The sequence below is a fragment of the Hylobates moloch genome, unplaced genomic scaffold (assembly GCF_009828535.3).
Source record: "Hylobates moloch isolate HMO894 unplaced genomic scaffold, HMol_V3 SCAFFOLD_29, whole genome shotgun sequence".
Lineage (NCBI taxonomy): Eukaryota > Metazoa > Chordata > Mammalia > Primates > Hylobatidae > Hylobates > Hylobates moloch.
This window is the reverse complement of record NW_026652304.1, coordinates 2836172-2850267: the sequence shown is the minus strand read 5'-3', so window position 1 is coordinate 2850267 and position 14096 is coordinate 2836172. Positions and strand designations below refer to the sequence as shown.

General features: G+C 42.9%; 1 protein-coding gene across 3 annotated transcripts in view; it reads left to right on the top strand.

Annotated features, from left to right (window-relative positions):
• The window catches only part of LOC116463220 (pleckstrin homology domain-containing family G member 1), a 247426-nt gene that overhangs the window by 200455 nt on the left and 32875 nt on the right, over window positions 1–14096 (top strand). For all 3 annotated transcript variants that reach the window (XM_032146223.2, XM_032146225.2, XM_032146224.2), the window contains 5 exons: window positions 460–506; window positions 5318–5468; window positions 9191–9322; window positions 13691–13873; window positions 13967–14062. In XM_032146223.2, coding sequence (XP_032002114.1) covers window positions 460–506; window positions 5318–5468; window positions 9191–9322; window positions 13691–13873; window positions 13967–14062 — 609 coding nt within the window. The remainder of the gene's footprint in view (window positions 1–459; window positions 507–5317; window positions 5469–9190; window positions 9323–13690; window positions 13874–13966; window positions 14063–14096) is intronic.

The following is a 14096-nucleotide window of genomic DNA, read 5'->3' as shown; positions in this document are numbered from 1 at the left end:
AAAAAAAAAAAAAAAAAAGGAAATTTTATTTTAGATTTTGCAAGAGCTAGTAATTCATTGGCCTTAACTTAGTTATTCTGACTGACAGTCTTACCATCAAAAGTTCTGGCCACTTCCCCTCCCTGTCTACATACCTCTTTTCTTTGGCAGTCTAGGAAAAAATTGTGAAAGACATTGAAATCCACCAAAGCCAGGCATGGTGGCGCATTCCTGTAATCCCAGCTACTCGGGAGGCTGAGGCAGGATAATCACTTGAACCAGGAAAGCAGAGCTTGTGGTGAGCCGAGATCGCGCCATTGCACTCCAGCCTGGCCAACAAGAGCAAAACTCCGCCTCAAAAAAATAAATATATATATATAGAAATGTCAAGGCCCGAATGCTATTTCTTTCTATTGTTTTCAAATGAATGTTTATGTCTGTGCTTTGTTGCCTATAAAAATTTCTTTTGTTTCCTTGCAGAGTGAAGAGTTCCACATTTATACCCAGTATTGCACTAACTATCCAAGGTATGGATCGAGAATGGGCCAAGAGTACTTTTATTCACTTTCACATTGTTTCAAGTCAGCTGGTGCAGTACACATGGTTGTTAGGCATTCTGTGCCTGGCCTTGTGCTGAATACTATGGGAAGAATGCAAAATGTGCTGAGAACAGATTACAGGGGCACCCAGATATGGATCCATCTGGGCTTTGGGGCTCCCTGCAGAGCCAGTATGGGGAAAAATTGTAAAAGTCTATGGAGAAACCAAAAAGATGACTAGGTATCTCCAAAACGAAATTAAGCAAGCTTTTGCATCAGGACGCAAGTCTTGCCTGCTAACCCTTTTCTGTGTGTGTCATGTTTTTAAGAATTTAGGAAACACTGCTAATGAGTTTCTATAATCTAGATGGGGAGAGAACAGATTCTATTTTTTCCAAATAAGTTTTGTGAACTATATAAGTTTAATGGAGTTCAGAGGAAGGACAGATCATCATAAGCCTAGATGAGAAGAGGGCCATCGTCATCTCGCCTGGGTTGTTGGTTCAGTTTTCCTTGCACTGGAAATCAATGGCACAAGGGCAGTGTAGGAAGCATCCTTGGACAATGTATTGACCATTTCAGTAAGGGAGTTGGGCCTAAGATGATGGGCTACAACTGTAGGAATTTCTTCTTTTCTCCAGAAGATATTTATTGGGCACTTACTAATTCCTAAGCCCTGTGCTAAATGCTGTAAATACAAAATACTGAATTTAACTTTTCAAAGCAATCCAGAGACATTGAGGGATTTTTTTTTAAGCAGAGCACCCATCCCAGTGCCTGGCCCCTCCTAAGTTCTTCATAAGTGCTAGTTCACCATCACCCCTGCCCCTTCCCCATTTCATGGATGAAGTAACTGAGGCTCTGATAGGTAAGGTGATTCTCTGAGGGGTGCATAGCTGATGAATGGCCCAGCTTGGATTTGAACCAAGGTTTCTTCTCTGACTTCTAAGACCTCATGCTGCTATGAGTATGTCCTTTGTAAAAGTTTCTGAAACTTTGTGATTCTCCCCCTGCCTTTTTATTTTCCTTTTTTTCCACATGATTAGCAGACTTTGAGTTATGGGGTTTTTTGTTTTGTTTTGTTTTGTTTTGTTTTGTTTTGTTTTGTTTTGTTTTTTTGAGACAGAGTCTCACTCTGCCAGCCAGGCTGGAGTGCAGTGGCGTGATCTCAGCTCACTGCAACCTCTACCTTCTGGTTCAAGTGATTCTCCTACCTCAACCTCCTGAGTAGCTGCAATTACACTGTGCCCCACCAGACTTTGAGTTATCTTAGGGACCAGCCAGGAAGAAGAGAGCTAGGGAGACTTTACACACTCTGTAGCCAGTCTTGGTAGACAGGTCCCTGACGGTAAAGTGGATGGTGGGATCCACCTAGAAGAGAAGGCAGCACGCTGAGCCGAGTGTTACTTCTGTAAGGAAGAACAAATAAGTCCCCTGCTCCCCACTGTCAGGAGTAACCCCAGAAAGCCAGTGTGGATTAAAAGACCCAGGATGTTGCTGCATGTGGTGGCGTGCACCTGTAGTCCTAGAGCTACTCACGAGGCTGAGGCAGGAGGATAGCTTGAGCCCAGGAGTTTGAGGCTACATTGAGCTACTATCGCACCACTGCACTCCACTCCAGCCCAGGCAACAGAGCAAGATCCTGTCTCTTAAAGACCCAAGAAGCAGCTGGGTACAGTGACTTATGCCTGTAATCCTAGCACTTTGGGAGGCCAAGGCGGGCAGATCACCTGAGGTCAGGAGTTCGAGACCAACCTGGGCAACATGGCAAAACCCTGTCTCTACTAAAAATATAAAAATTAGCCGGATGCGGTGGCACATCTCTGTAATCCCAGCTACTTGGGATGCTGAGGCAGGAGAATCGCTTGAACCTAGGAGGCGGAGGTTGCAGTGAACTGAGATTGCACCACTGCACTCCAGCCTTGGCAACAGAGCAAGACTCTGTCGCCAAAAAAAAAAAAAAAAATACCCAAGAAGCCAGAAGTTCAGAGGTTCAACTTACTCATGGCAAATACTTTTCCTTGGAGGACCCCTGCTTTCCCCAGTTTCCCCTAAAAAAAACAACAAAATGAATAGACCCACATGCATATTAGAACATTTATTACACATCCTTATCTGTAGACCCACCCATAGTTAATTTACATGGTTTCACTTAAGCAATTTTCTCTCTTAAAGTATTTGTTTCCATCTTAATGCTGAAAACATCAGGCGATTGCAGGATGCCCCAGCTAAATCCCATGGTTCTAAACCAAAAGCCAGCTTGCCTCACGCACTAATTCAGAGAAATCACAGAATCAGCCCTCATCTTCTGTACAAAACTTCTTCCTTAGGGAAGGAAAAAACATTCAGATTCTGAAGAATCAACAAAGTTCCGGACCCAATTATGAGAATCTAAAATGATACAGAAGCTTGTTTGGGGAATTATGTTTCTATAAATTTCATTATAAACATACCATTTAAAGAAATAATTCTTAAACTTCCAAAATTGCAAATTCAGAAGATTTTGTGATTTATTAAGAAGAGTACAAAATAAAAACGGCTTCTTTATATGCTAGGCTGCCTTCAGAGCCAGGGCAGAGGCAAAATCATTTGTGCAAGGACATTTTTAAGAGCTTGTCATTCATGGAGCACCATCCCAAGCCTGGTGTATATTGGCAGGAAATAGCAAACAATACCCTTGCCTTCAAGCAGTTTCTATTCTTTTGAAGGTCAGATGCAACTAAATGCAATGGTGGAAGAGCATGTTCTGGAAGATCAAATAAATATAAATTAACACAGGACAAACTCAGTAATATGTAATAAAAGCTCAAGGTTAAGGATAATTTTCTGGAGAAAGTTGTCTTTTTTTAGAGTTAGAGTCTTGCTCTGTTGCCCAGGTTGAGGTGCAGTGGCATGATCTCAGCTCACTGCAACCTCTGCCTCCTGGGTTCAAGCAATTCTCTTGCCTCAGCCTCCCAAGTAGCTGGGATTACAGGCACATGCCACCACACCCATCTAATTTTTGTATTTTTAGGAGAGAGGGGGTTTCACCATGTTGGCCAGGCTGGTCTCAAACTCCTGACCTCAAGTGATCCACCCGCCTCGGCCTTCCAAAGTGCTGGGATTGCAGGCATGAGCCACCATGCCTGGTGAGAAAGTTGTCTTTTAAAAAAAAAATTGAGTGTGACTTTGAAGAAAAGTGTTAGCAGAGAGGTACTCAAAAGTTGTTCTCAGTGAAGAAGACATGTCCATTTCTTGCCCAATTGTGTGGTTTTCATATTCATAGAGAAATATTTTATCTTGTCCACTTGTATCCAATCAGTTTACTCTCTGAGACCCGAAGTTCCCTTCTCCCACTTAACAAGCCAAAAATGCCAGGTATTTCAGCCCATCTGACAAATTTTCCTTCCCCCTTTGGATCTCCGCTGGTGATATTAAATGTCACAGGCATATCTTGACAGTGATTTTGTCACAGGCACACCTCAGTGATTTTGCTGTGAAGAGACACAAGGTCCCACAATCTGTTCCCCAGGGAGGGGCGCAAACCCGGCCAGGTCCTTGTCCTCAGATGCCTGCCTGTGCCCAAGACTTCCGGGAAACCGGAACTCAGTGTGCTCCTAATTTGTTGCAGGTTCTTACCTTTGAGCAAGAGCCCAAGCCTTTAGGTGGCCAAAGGGCTACAGAGCAGCCGATTCTGACTCTAAAGAACCTTAGAAATGTTCCTAGGTTACATGATGGAGAGTTTTGAAATCTTGACTCAAGGGGAAAATAAATCAGTGTGAATAGATATTTCTCAAAGTAGATTGGCACAAAAGGGATTCTAATGGTTTAATTATGAAACTTCTATTTAACTTCCTTCCTCACAGCCTCATTTTGTTGTTTGGCTCTGATTTTCTCAATTAATCTTGAAAGTGTTACTGACTTAGGGAGAAAAGGGCTGAAATTATTTCCACCTGCTTCCTTCTACATTTTGAGAACGAAAGATTTTTAATTTACGTGCGTGCGACTGCACAAGCCGTTAGCTTGCTTTGTGATACAAGCATTGTTTCAACCATTGCCTTAAGATGTTTTGGGGCTGTCTGTGCTCATCACCTTGAGGGGATCTGGGTTGGAGAAAGAATTCTAACCCACTTTCGGAACACCCTCATCTGAGGCACACTCCATAGGAGCAAGACTATCTGGCTTTCCCAGAAGCTGTATTACGTGTAAGGATAACAATTTGGAGGTAGAAAGGGAGACCTGTTCAAAGATTCTCACAGGGAAGTTACCCAAGGGAAGAGGTCTCTAAGCAAGGCTACCACATAGGGTCACAGTTTGTGCATCATATAAAAGGGGCCAGCAGAGGAGGTGGCAAATGCTCTGACAGGGGGCTGGATCTTCTAGCAGGAAGGAACGCCTTTTTCTTAGTACAAAAAGTGCCTACTCCTTATAATCTAACCTGTGGAAATGGAATACCAGCCTGCTGTGTGAGCACTGCACAGAGATACCCAGATTGGGCACAGCTAGGGGCTAAAATCCCACTCAGATAACTTTTGCCAAGCCATGGGCCCTGGCACAAGGCTGCGTCTCCTAGAAGGAAGGAACTTGTTCCTTAGAAGCCATGAGCCCAGGGTGCCACTGCCAGTGGGTCCGGTGCCTTTTTCTAATTCACCCTCCCAGAGGGACCCCTTTCTCCAATTTGCCTAAAGGCATGCTGATCTGACCACAGCTCTGGAGCTACCCTACCCGTTTTAGGACATTTACACTTGCAATAGCATTTACAATTTGAATACCCACATAAAGCATTACAATTTAGATAAAAACATGGACTCTTCCTGCAGGTCCGTGGCTGTGCTAACAGAGTGCATGAGGAACAAGATACTGGCCAAATTCTTCAGGGAACGTCAGGAAACTCTGAAACACTCGCTGCCTCTGGGGTCCTATCTCTTGAAACCAGTTCAGCGGATTCTCAAGTATCATCTCCTTCTGCATGTAAGTTTCTGCCTGGCATGAGCACTTTCCAGGGGATGGGAGTTTTGTGTGTATATATTAAGTTTGGTGGAAAATACCAGAAAATGCTATGGACATATGGAAACATTTCCCACACTCATATTTCACAACTGACTAATCTGCTTTGAGGATTTGGAGATATTTATATTCTAGGCCCGTGGCCCCATTGACAACAGCCAAGAGAAGAGATTAATCTTAGCTCTGATTCTGATGGGGCTTAGGAGTGCCTCGCCCTGTGCACTGACAGTTTCAGGCAGGGAGCTATCATGCAAATGAAAAACAGATTTTGTAATGTTTCCATCAGCCCCGATTCAGTAGGCAATTGGAAGGGAAAGCTATTTGTCATAGATTGGCTTTTGCATGGAGAGCAAAGAGAAGGGGCTGAAAAGGGAGAAGACAGATGAGCAGCCTGATAAGTGACCTCCAAGCTGGGCTTAGCGTCACTTCAGATGTCTCCTCTTATATTATTTTCCACTACTTTTACAAAATTCAAGAAGGCTTTAGAAACAAAGATAATCATAGCTCTTAAATTCTTTTTTCTTTTCTTTTTTTTGAGACAGGGTCTGGCTCTGTTGCCCAGGCTAGCATGCAGTGGTGTAATCACAGATCACTGCAACCTCCGCCTCCTGGGCTCAAGCAATCCTTCTACCTCAGCATCCTGAGTAGCTGGGACTCCAGGTGTGCACCACCATGCCCGGCTAACTTTTTTGTATTTTTGGTAGAGATAGAGTTTCACCATGTTGCCCAGCCTGGTCTCAAACTTCTGAGCTCAAGCAATCCTCCAGCCTGAGCCTCCCAAAGTGTTGGGATTACAGACGTGAGCCACCATGCCTGGCCTCAAATTCTTATTTCTTACCCTCCAAAAAAGTTGATGTGAATGGAAAAAAAAAGTATTATCGCAAGTAATTTTCATTCTGTAAGTAGGACTTGCTTACTTTTGTAGCAGGAGAAAGACAGTACAGCAGAGTGGTTAGGAACAGGGCTCTGGGAAAGACTGCCTGGGTCTAAATCTTATAAGTTGCCCACATTCACTGTGGCTCACAGGCACTTGATAAAAATAAGCTATTATTTTTTATTATTTTTATGATACATTAAAATCCCCTTTTTAAAGGAATTTTAATTCGGAGTTCCTCTCCACGTCAACAGGCCTGCAGTTTATAGGTATCTCTTTTTAAGTGATTCCAGGTTTCTAATTTGGATAATTATTCCAGATTTGTTTGGTTCATATATATTTAAAATTTCGAGAACTTTGATTGTCCATCTTTACTAGCAATTTCTTAGCTTTGCCTGTTTGCCTGAGTAACTCATCTTTGGAGAATCTTATGTTCTATGAAGTCACATCAGGGATATTATTTTAATTTTTAAATTGATCCTTATGACCTCTTAGATTTAGTGGGATTTATTTGCTAAATCAGTGTCCAAATAACTCTTAAATAATATTTGTCTCAGGACACGTCTCTGCTGAATTCTGTTAATGTAACATCTAAGACTAGTGTGTCCCAAAAATCTCTAATATGATCTTCTAGACAGTAAGATGGTCTTCAGTCAAAAGTAAAGTTTAAGATCTCAGTTAAGCATATGAGACAAGTCAAGATCCTTACAAAAAGTTAATTAACAGGAAAAACAGCCTTTATCCTACATATTAAGGGCTGGCAATGAAGAAAAAAAAGTGGTTGGATTAATCCAAAACTAACTTCTGGTTGCTTTTGAAGTGTTTTCTGCTTTTATAGTTGATTAGAGGGCTCCCTCTATGTCATTCACATCATTTCTTTCTTTTTTTTTTTTTGAGACGGAATTTCGCTCTGTTGCCAGGTTAGAGTGCAGTGGCACAATCTCAGCTCACTGCAACCTCCGTGTCCCAGGTTCAAGCGATTCTCCTGCCTCAGCTTCCCGAGTAGCTGGGACTACAGGCGTGCACCACCACACCCAGCTAATTTTTTGTATTTTTAGTAGAGACGGGGTTTCACCATGTTGGCCAGGATGGTCTCGATCTCTTGACCTCATGATCCACCCTCCTCAGCCACTCAAAGTGCTGGGATTACAGGAGTGAGCCACCGTGCCTGGCCCATTCACATCATTTCAAAGTTATGTAGCCATCCATGAAAATCCCCACAGAAATATCAGTCTGTTTACTGATGAGCACAGTTGTCTCTCAGGCTAAAAGAAGAAATCATTATGTTTTTAAATTTGCCATTTAGGACCTTGCTGACAGCTGAGTCCAAGCATGGAAAGAAAATGTAAATTCTTTTACAGTTTCTAGCTAGAGAAAAACTTGAGTACTCAGTAAAAGTAAACAAAGATTTACATCGTTACTATAAAATAATGGAACTAATCTTCAAGTTGTACCATAACATTTAACCTCCACCCGTTAGCTGATTATGTATGATAAATGTCACAAGAACGATCTAATTGATTACAATGTTTTCTTACTGTTTTAGGCACTGATATAGGATTACTGTTGTTGTTGTTTTTAAAAAAGGCAATAGTTTCAATTTAATAAGCACTTACTCACCACCCAACTCTCTGCTGGGCACTGAGAAGATAAAAAATCGAAGGAACTGTATACAATAGTCTCTATCCTTAGACTCTTGAGGATCTAGGGACAAGTGTCTTATGTGCTCAAAAGAACTAGAACAAAGATCCTGTCCCTCTCTCATGTTCCTGGGATTGTGGGCCTCCAGTGGTAAGATGATTGCTAATGTAACATACTTCTGACCATCAGAGAATTGAGTGCTGAAACCATGAGATCCTTCTCAACACTCTGAAGGATTTTCTTTAGTCAACTTCATTTGGCCTTTAAAAACCTTGACTACAGGAAAATGTGCTAAAATGTCTACTTGCTATAGAGATAATTTTGTAAAGATAATTTTCGCTATATTTTTGAGTCTGTTAAATATTAAGGTCCTGTATGAAACATTTTGCTTCCTAAATAAATAAGGGAAAAAAATAAGTATGCATTTTATCTTGTGAGGGTGAGAACTATATTACTGAGAACTGTATAACATTGGCCACCAGGAAGCTCAGAACTCTAGAGCTATAAGAGCAATTCCCACATCTGTTATAATAACTATAATATCACTATGAAACTCAATGGGCTACATGCATGTTGTGTTTTATCCTGTTTATTCTGGAATCCTATTCCAATTTTATCTTTCCTATCCCTGTTTTTTTCCCCCTTGTCTTACCATTTTGTTGCAGGTATTTCTGGCCTCAAAATCTTAAATAATGGTGCTAGTGTGTAAATATTGTATTTATATATAAATATATAATTTTTTTTTTTTTTTTTTTTTTTTTTTTTTTGAGGCAGAGTATCACTCTGTCAGCCAGGCTGGAGTGCAGTGGCCTGATCTCAGCTCACTGCAACCTCTGTCTTCCAGGTTCAAGTGATTCTCCTGCCTCAGCCTCCTAAGTAACTGGGACTACAGGCATGCCCCACCACGCCTGGCTAATTTTTGTATTTTTAGGAGAGACAGGGTTTCACCATGTTGGCCAGGCTGGTCTCGAACTCTGGACCTCAGGTGATCCACCCACCTGGCCTCCCAAAGTGCTGGGATTACAGGCATGAGCCACCGCACCCAGCTGATAGTGTGTAAATAAATAAGCAAAAATAAACTATAAGGAAGTAATCATAGCAGTGCCATTTGTTTCACTGTCTATATGAAAATAAAATGAAAAAAAAAAAAACTCGTTCTTTTTTGTTTAAGGAAATAGAAAACCACCTTGATAAGGACACAGAAGGCTATGATGTGGTGCTTGATGCTATAGACACAATGCAGCGAGTCGCCTGGCACATCAATGACATGAAGCGGAAACATGAGCACGCGGTCCGGTTGCAGGTGAGCCCACGAGGTGTCAGTGCCCAGCAGGGTTGCAGGTGTACTGACTTACTGTTTTCCCAATAAAATATTAAGGCTGCTCAAGTACTGCACTATACTCACTGTCTTCAGTGTAGCTCTCCCTGAAAAAAGTTCAGGACATCAGTAATACCGATCATTGTCTAGTATGGCTATTTAAGAGAAAGGGATATTATAACTTTTTTTTTTTTTTGAGATGGAGTTTTGCTCTTGTTGCCCAGGATGGAGTGCAATGGCACAATCTCCACTCACCACAACCTCCGCCTCTGGGGTTCAAGCAGTTATTCTGCCTCAGCCTCCCAAGTAGCTGGGATTACAGGCATGTGCCACCATGCCCGGCTAATTTTGTATTTTTAGTAGAGATGGGGTTTCTCCATGTTGGTCAGGCTGGTCTCGAACTCCCGACCTCAGGTGATCCGCCTGCCTCAGCCTTCCAAAGTGCTGGGATTACAGGCGTGAGCCACCGCGCCCGGCCGACATTATAACTTTTAAGCTAATTGTTTGCTTATAGCCCCTTTGATGGTCTAAGTTAAAATTTTGAGCCTCCTACTTCTATTAATTGCAAATTTAGTAATTCTTGTTGAAAGCAACTTTCCCTAAACTATGTAAAGACTTTTTAAGCCTTTATTCCTCTGCCACGGGTTCCTGCAAAATCATGAGGTGGTGTTTGGGTGGTCATAGGCAGGGGACATAGAGGAAGGGGAGCCAAGGCTGAACCAGCTCCTTTACAGTCACTTGGGACGTGACCCTCCAGCATGTCATTTCAGTTTCCTTTTTTTTTTTTTAGAGACGAAGTTTCACTCTTGTCACCCAGGCTGGAATGCAGTGGCACAATCTCAGCTCACTGCAACCTTCGGCTCCCGGGTTCAAGCGATCCTCCTGCCTCAGCCTCCTTAGTAGCTGGGATTACAGGAGCATACCACCACGCCCAGCTAATTTTATATTTTTAGTAGAGACAGGGTTTCACCACGTTGACCAGGCTTGTCTTGAACTCCTAACCTCTGGTGATCCACCTGCCTCAGCCTCCCAAAGTGCTGGGATTACAGGTGTGAGCCACCGCACCTGACAGTTTCCTCATTTTTAAAATAAGACAGAGAAGTTTGCTAAAGGCCTATTCAGCACAAACATTTGAGCCCTAAATCTTAAGGAACTTTTGACAGCTGTTGGGCCAGTGATCATGCCCTGGACACCTCAATAGATGCACTATTAAAATCAAAACAAGAGGCTGCATGGGCCCAGAGGCTAGTCCCAGGCTCCTGGCTGTCCCTAGAGTGAGACAGAAAAGCCCAAAGTGACTCCACGCTATACAGAGTGGCCTTGCCTAACTCGGGAAAAAAGATACCTTATTTGGCTCGTAAGTCAGAACAAACTCTGTAGGTTTCAGGTATAGGCAGCCAGAGTGTGGTATGATGCCACTGACTATCAAAACTCAGAGGAAGATGATATTCTAATCTTCCAGGCTGCTTTTGTTTTTTTTGTTTGTTTGTTTTTTGCAACAGCAACAAAAGTTTAATGCTTTATCATTCAAGTGTTTTGCAGACGTAATGTCGGAATCTATTGAATACAGTCCGCCCCCCCATCCACAGTTTCACTTTCTGCAGCTTCATTTGCCCACGGTCAACCAAGGTTAGAAAATTTTTAAATGAGGGCCAGGAGTGATAGCTCATGCCTGTAATTCCTGTATTTTGGGAGGCTAAGGCAGGCGGATCACTTGATGTCAGGAGTTCGAGACCAGCCTGGCCAACATGGTGAAACCCTGTCTCTACTTAAAAATATAAAAAATTACCTGGGCGTGGTGGCACACACCTGTAATCCCAGCTGCTTGGGAGGCTGAGGCAGGAGAATTGCTTGAACCCGGGAGGTAGATGCCATTGCACTCCAGCCTGGGTGACAGAGTGAGACTCTGTCTCAAAAAAAAAAAAAAATTAGCCAGGTGTGGTGGCGCATACCTGTAACCCCAGCTACTTGGGAGGCTGAGGTGGGAGAATCGCTGGAAACCGGGAGGCAGAGGTTGCAGTGAGCTGAGATCACATCACTGCACTCTAGCCTGGGAGACAGAGCGAGACTCCATCTCAAAAAAAAAAAAAAAAAATTAAATGGAAAATTCTGGAAATAATCTGTAAATTTTAAATTTTGCACCATTCTGAGTAGCGTGATGAAATCTCACACTGCCCTTCTCCCTCCCACCTGGGACATGAATCACCCCTTTGTCCAGTGTATCCACACTGCCTACGGCCACTCACCTGTTAGTCACTCAGTAGCTGGCTTGGTTATCAGATCGACTGTCAGGTTTTGCAATGCTTGTGTTCAAGTCAACCTTATTCTACTTCATCATGGCCCCAAAGCACAGAGTAGTGATGCTGACATATTGTTATAATTGTTCTAATTTATTATCAGTTATTGTTGTTAATATCTTTATGCCTAATTTATAAATTAAACTTTATCATAGGTATGTATTTGTAGGGAAAACACAGTATATTTAGGGGTCGATACTATCCCCAGTTCCGGTAACCCACTGTGGGTCTTGGAACATATCCCCTGCAGATAAGGGGGACTGCTATATTCAGAAATGTCTAAATGGCTGGTTTTTCATACTATGTGAAGCTGCTTGACATTCTGAAGTCATTACTAAATCAGACTCTGGCTCAAACTAATACTCCATTTCTGTTCGTTTCTGTTTTCAACCAGTAAAGTTTTTGTTGTCTTGTGGGTTCCTTAATTAAATGGTGCTTGTGAATATTTTCATTTTTCAAAATAATAAAATCAGCTTCCTTTAAAAACACTGATATTCATATACAATAAATCCCACAGAAATGTCAAAGTCATGTTATTAATTTATATTTATCAATTTCCATTAAAACACTAAAACAGGGAGTGGGGCAAGTGGGAGTGGTTAATGAATACAAAACTTTACTTAGAATGAATAAGATCTAGGCCAGGTGCCGGGGTTCACACCTGTAATCCCAGCACTTTGGGAGGCCAAGGCAGGTGGATCACCCGAGATTGGGAGTTTGAGACCAGCCTGGCCAACACAGTGAAACTCCATCTTTTCTAAAAATACAAAAATTAACCAGGCATGGTGGTGGGTGCCTGTAATCCCAGCTACTTGAGAGGCTGAGGCAGGAGAATCACTTGAACCCAGGAGGCAGGGGTTGCAGTGAGCCGAGATTGCGCCACTGCACTCCAGCCTGGACAACAGAGTGAGACTCTGTCTCAAAAAAAAAAGAATGAATAAGATCTAGTATTGATAGCACAATGGGGGATTACAGTCAACAGTAATTTATAAAATAACTGAAAGTATAATTGGAATGTTCGTAACACAAAGAAATGGTAAATGCTGGAGGTGACGGAGGCCCATTTACCTTGATGTGTTTATTATGCATTGTATGCCTGTCAAAATCTCATGTACCCCATAAATATATACACCTACTGTGTACCCATAAAATTTTAAAATTTTAAAATTTTAACAAAAAAAGCACTAAAACCTAAGTTAGGGGCAAAGAAAGGTTCATTTCCTTTCCATGAGTAAGTAAATTTAAACTCAAGAAATTTCTGAGAAAATGACGTGGGTGATTTTATATAGGCTTTAGTTTTGAATTACTTATGTGTGGTATGAACTTCGGTATCTGGAAGAAAGTCTTCAAGTCAACAGCTCTGAAAGGTTTTTTTTTTTTTTCCCAGAGAGGAGGGGGTGAGAAAAATCAAGGGAAGGGGCCAGGTGTGGTGGCTCACTTCTGTAATTCCAGCACTTTCAGAGGTACAGGTGGGTAGATCACTTGAGGTCAGGAGTTGAAGACTAGCCTGGCCAACATGGCAAAACCCCATCTCTACTAAAAATGCAAAAAAATTTAGCCAGGCCTGGTGACAGACACCTGTAATCCCACCTACTCAGGAGGCTGAGGCAGGAGAATCGCTTTAACCAGGGAGGTGGAGGTTGCAGGGAGCCCTGATCGTGCCACTTCCCTCCAGCCTGGGCGACAGAGCGAGACTCTGTCTCAAGAAAACAAAACAAAACAAACAAAATCAAGGGAAGGAGGCCATACTGGTGGCCCCTGTACCTGGCTTTTGAACGATGTAAGGGCTGCTGTGAGCCACAGCATGGCATGATTAAGGAATGGAAATAAGTAATTAGCAGCTTGTCAGCTAACAGCCTGATTCATTGCTGTTAACCCTTAAGTGGCACCACTTGTAAATGCAGATTTATGTCATAGACCATCAGATACCATGTAGATAGTAGACCCCCGTCGGGGACGATTTGGCACCATTCTTGAGGCTCAACAGATGGGCCACCAAGCCCTTGGTGCCTGGCTTCTGCCTCCTGTAAATGCCATGGCCCATTCCCTTTCTCAGGAGATACAGAGTTTGCTCACTAACTGGAAGGGACCAGACCTGACCAGCTACGGGGAACTGGTGCTTGAGGGAACCTTCCGCATCCAGCGAGCCAAGAATGAGCGGACGCTCTTCCTCTTCGACAAGCTGCTGCTCATCACCAAGAAGAGAGATGACACGTTTACATACAAAGCTCACATCCTGGTAGGTCTGCACGCTGGCCATGGGCAGGGACTCAGATCTCCAGTGCCGTTCCCTCCTGAGTGTGCCTCACCCTCTCTGCTCTCTCTGCTCTAGTGTGGCAACCTCATGCTTGTGGAGGTGATTCCAAAAGAGCCGCTCAGCTTCAGCGTCTTCCACTACAAGAATCCCAAGCTACAGCACACAGTCCAGGTAGCGGCTGGGCCCTGGCCTCTCCGCAAGGCCC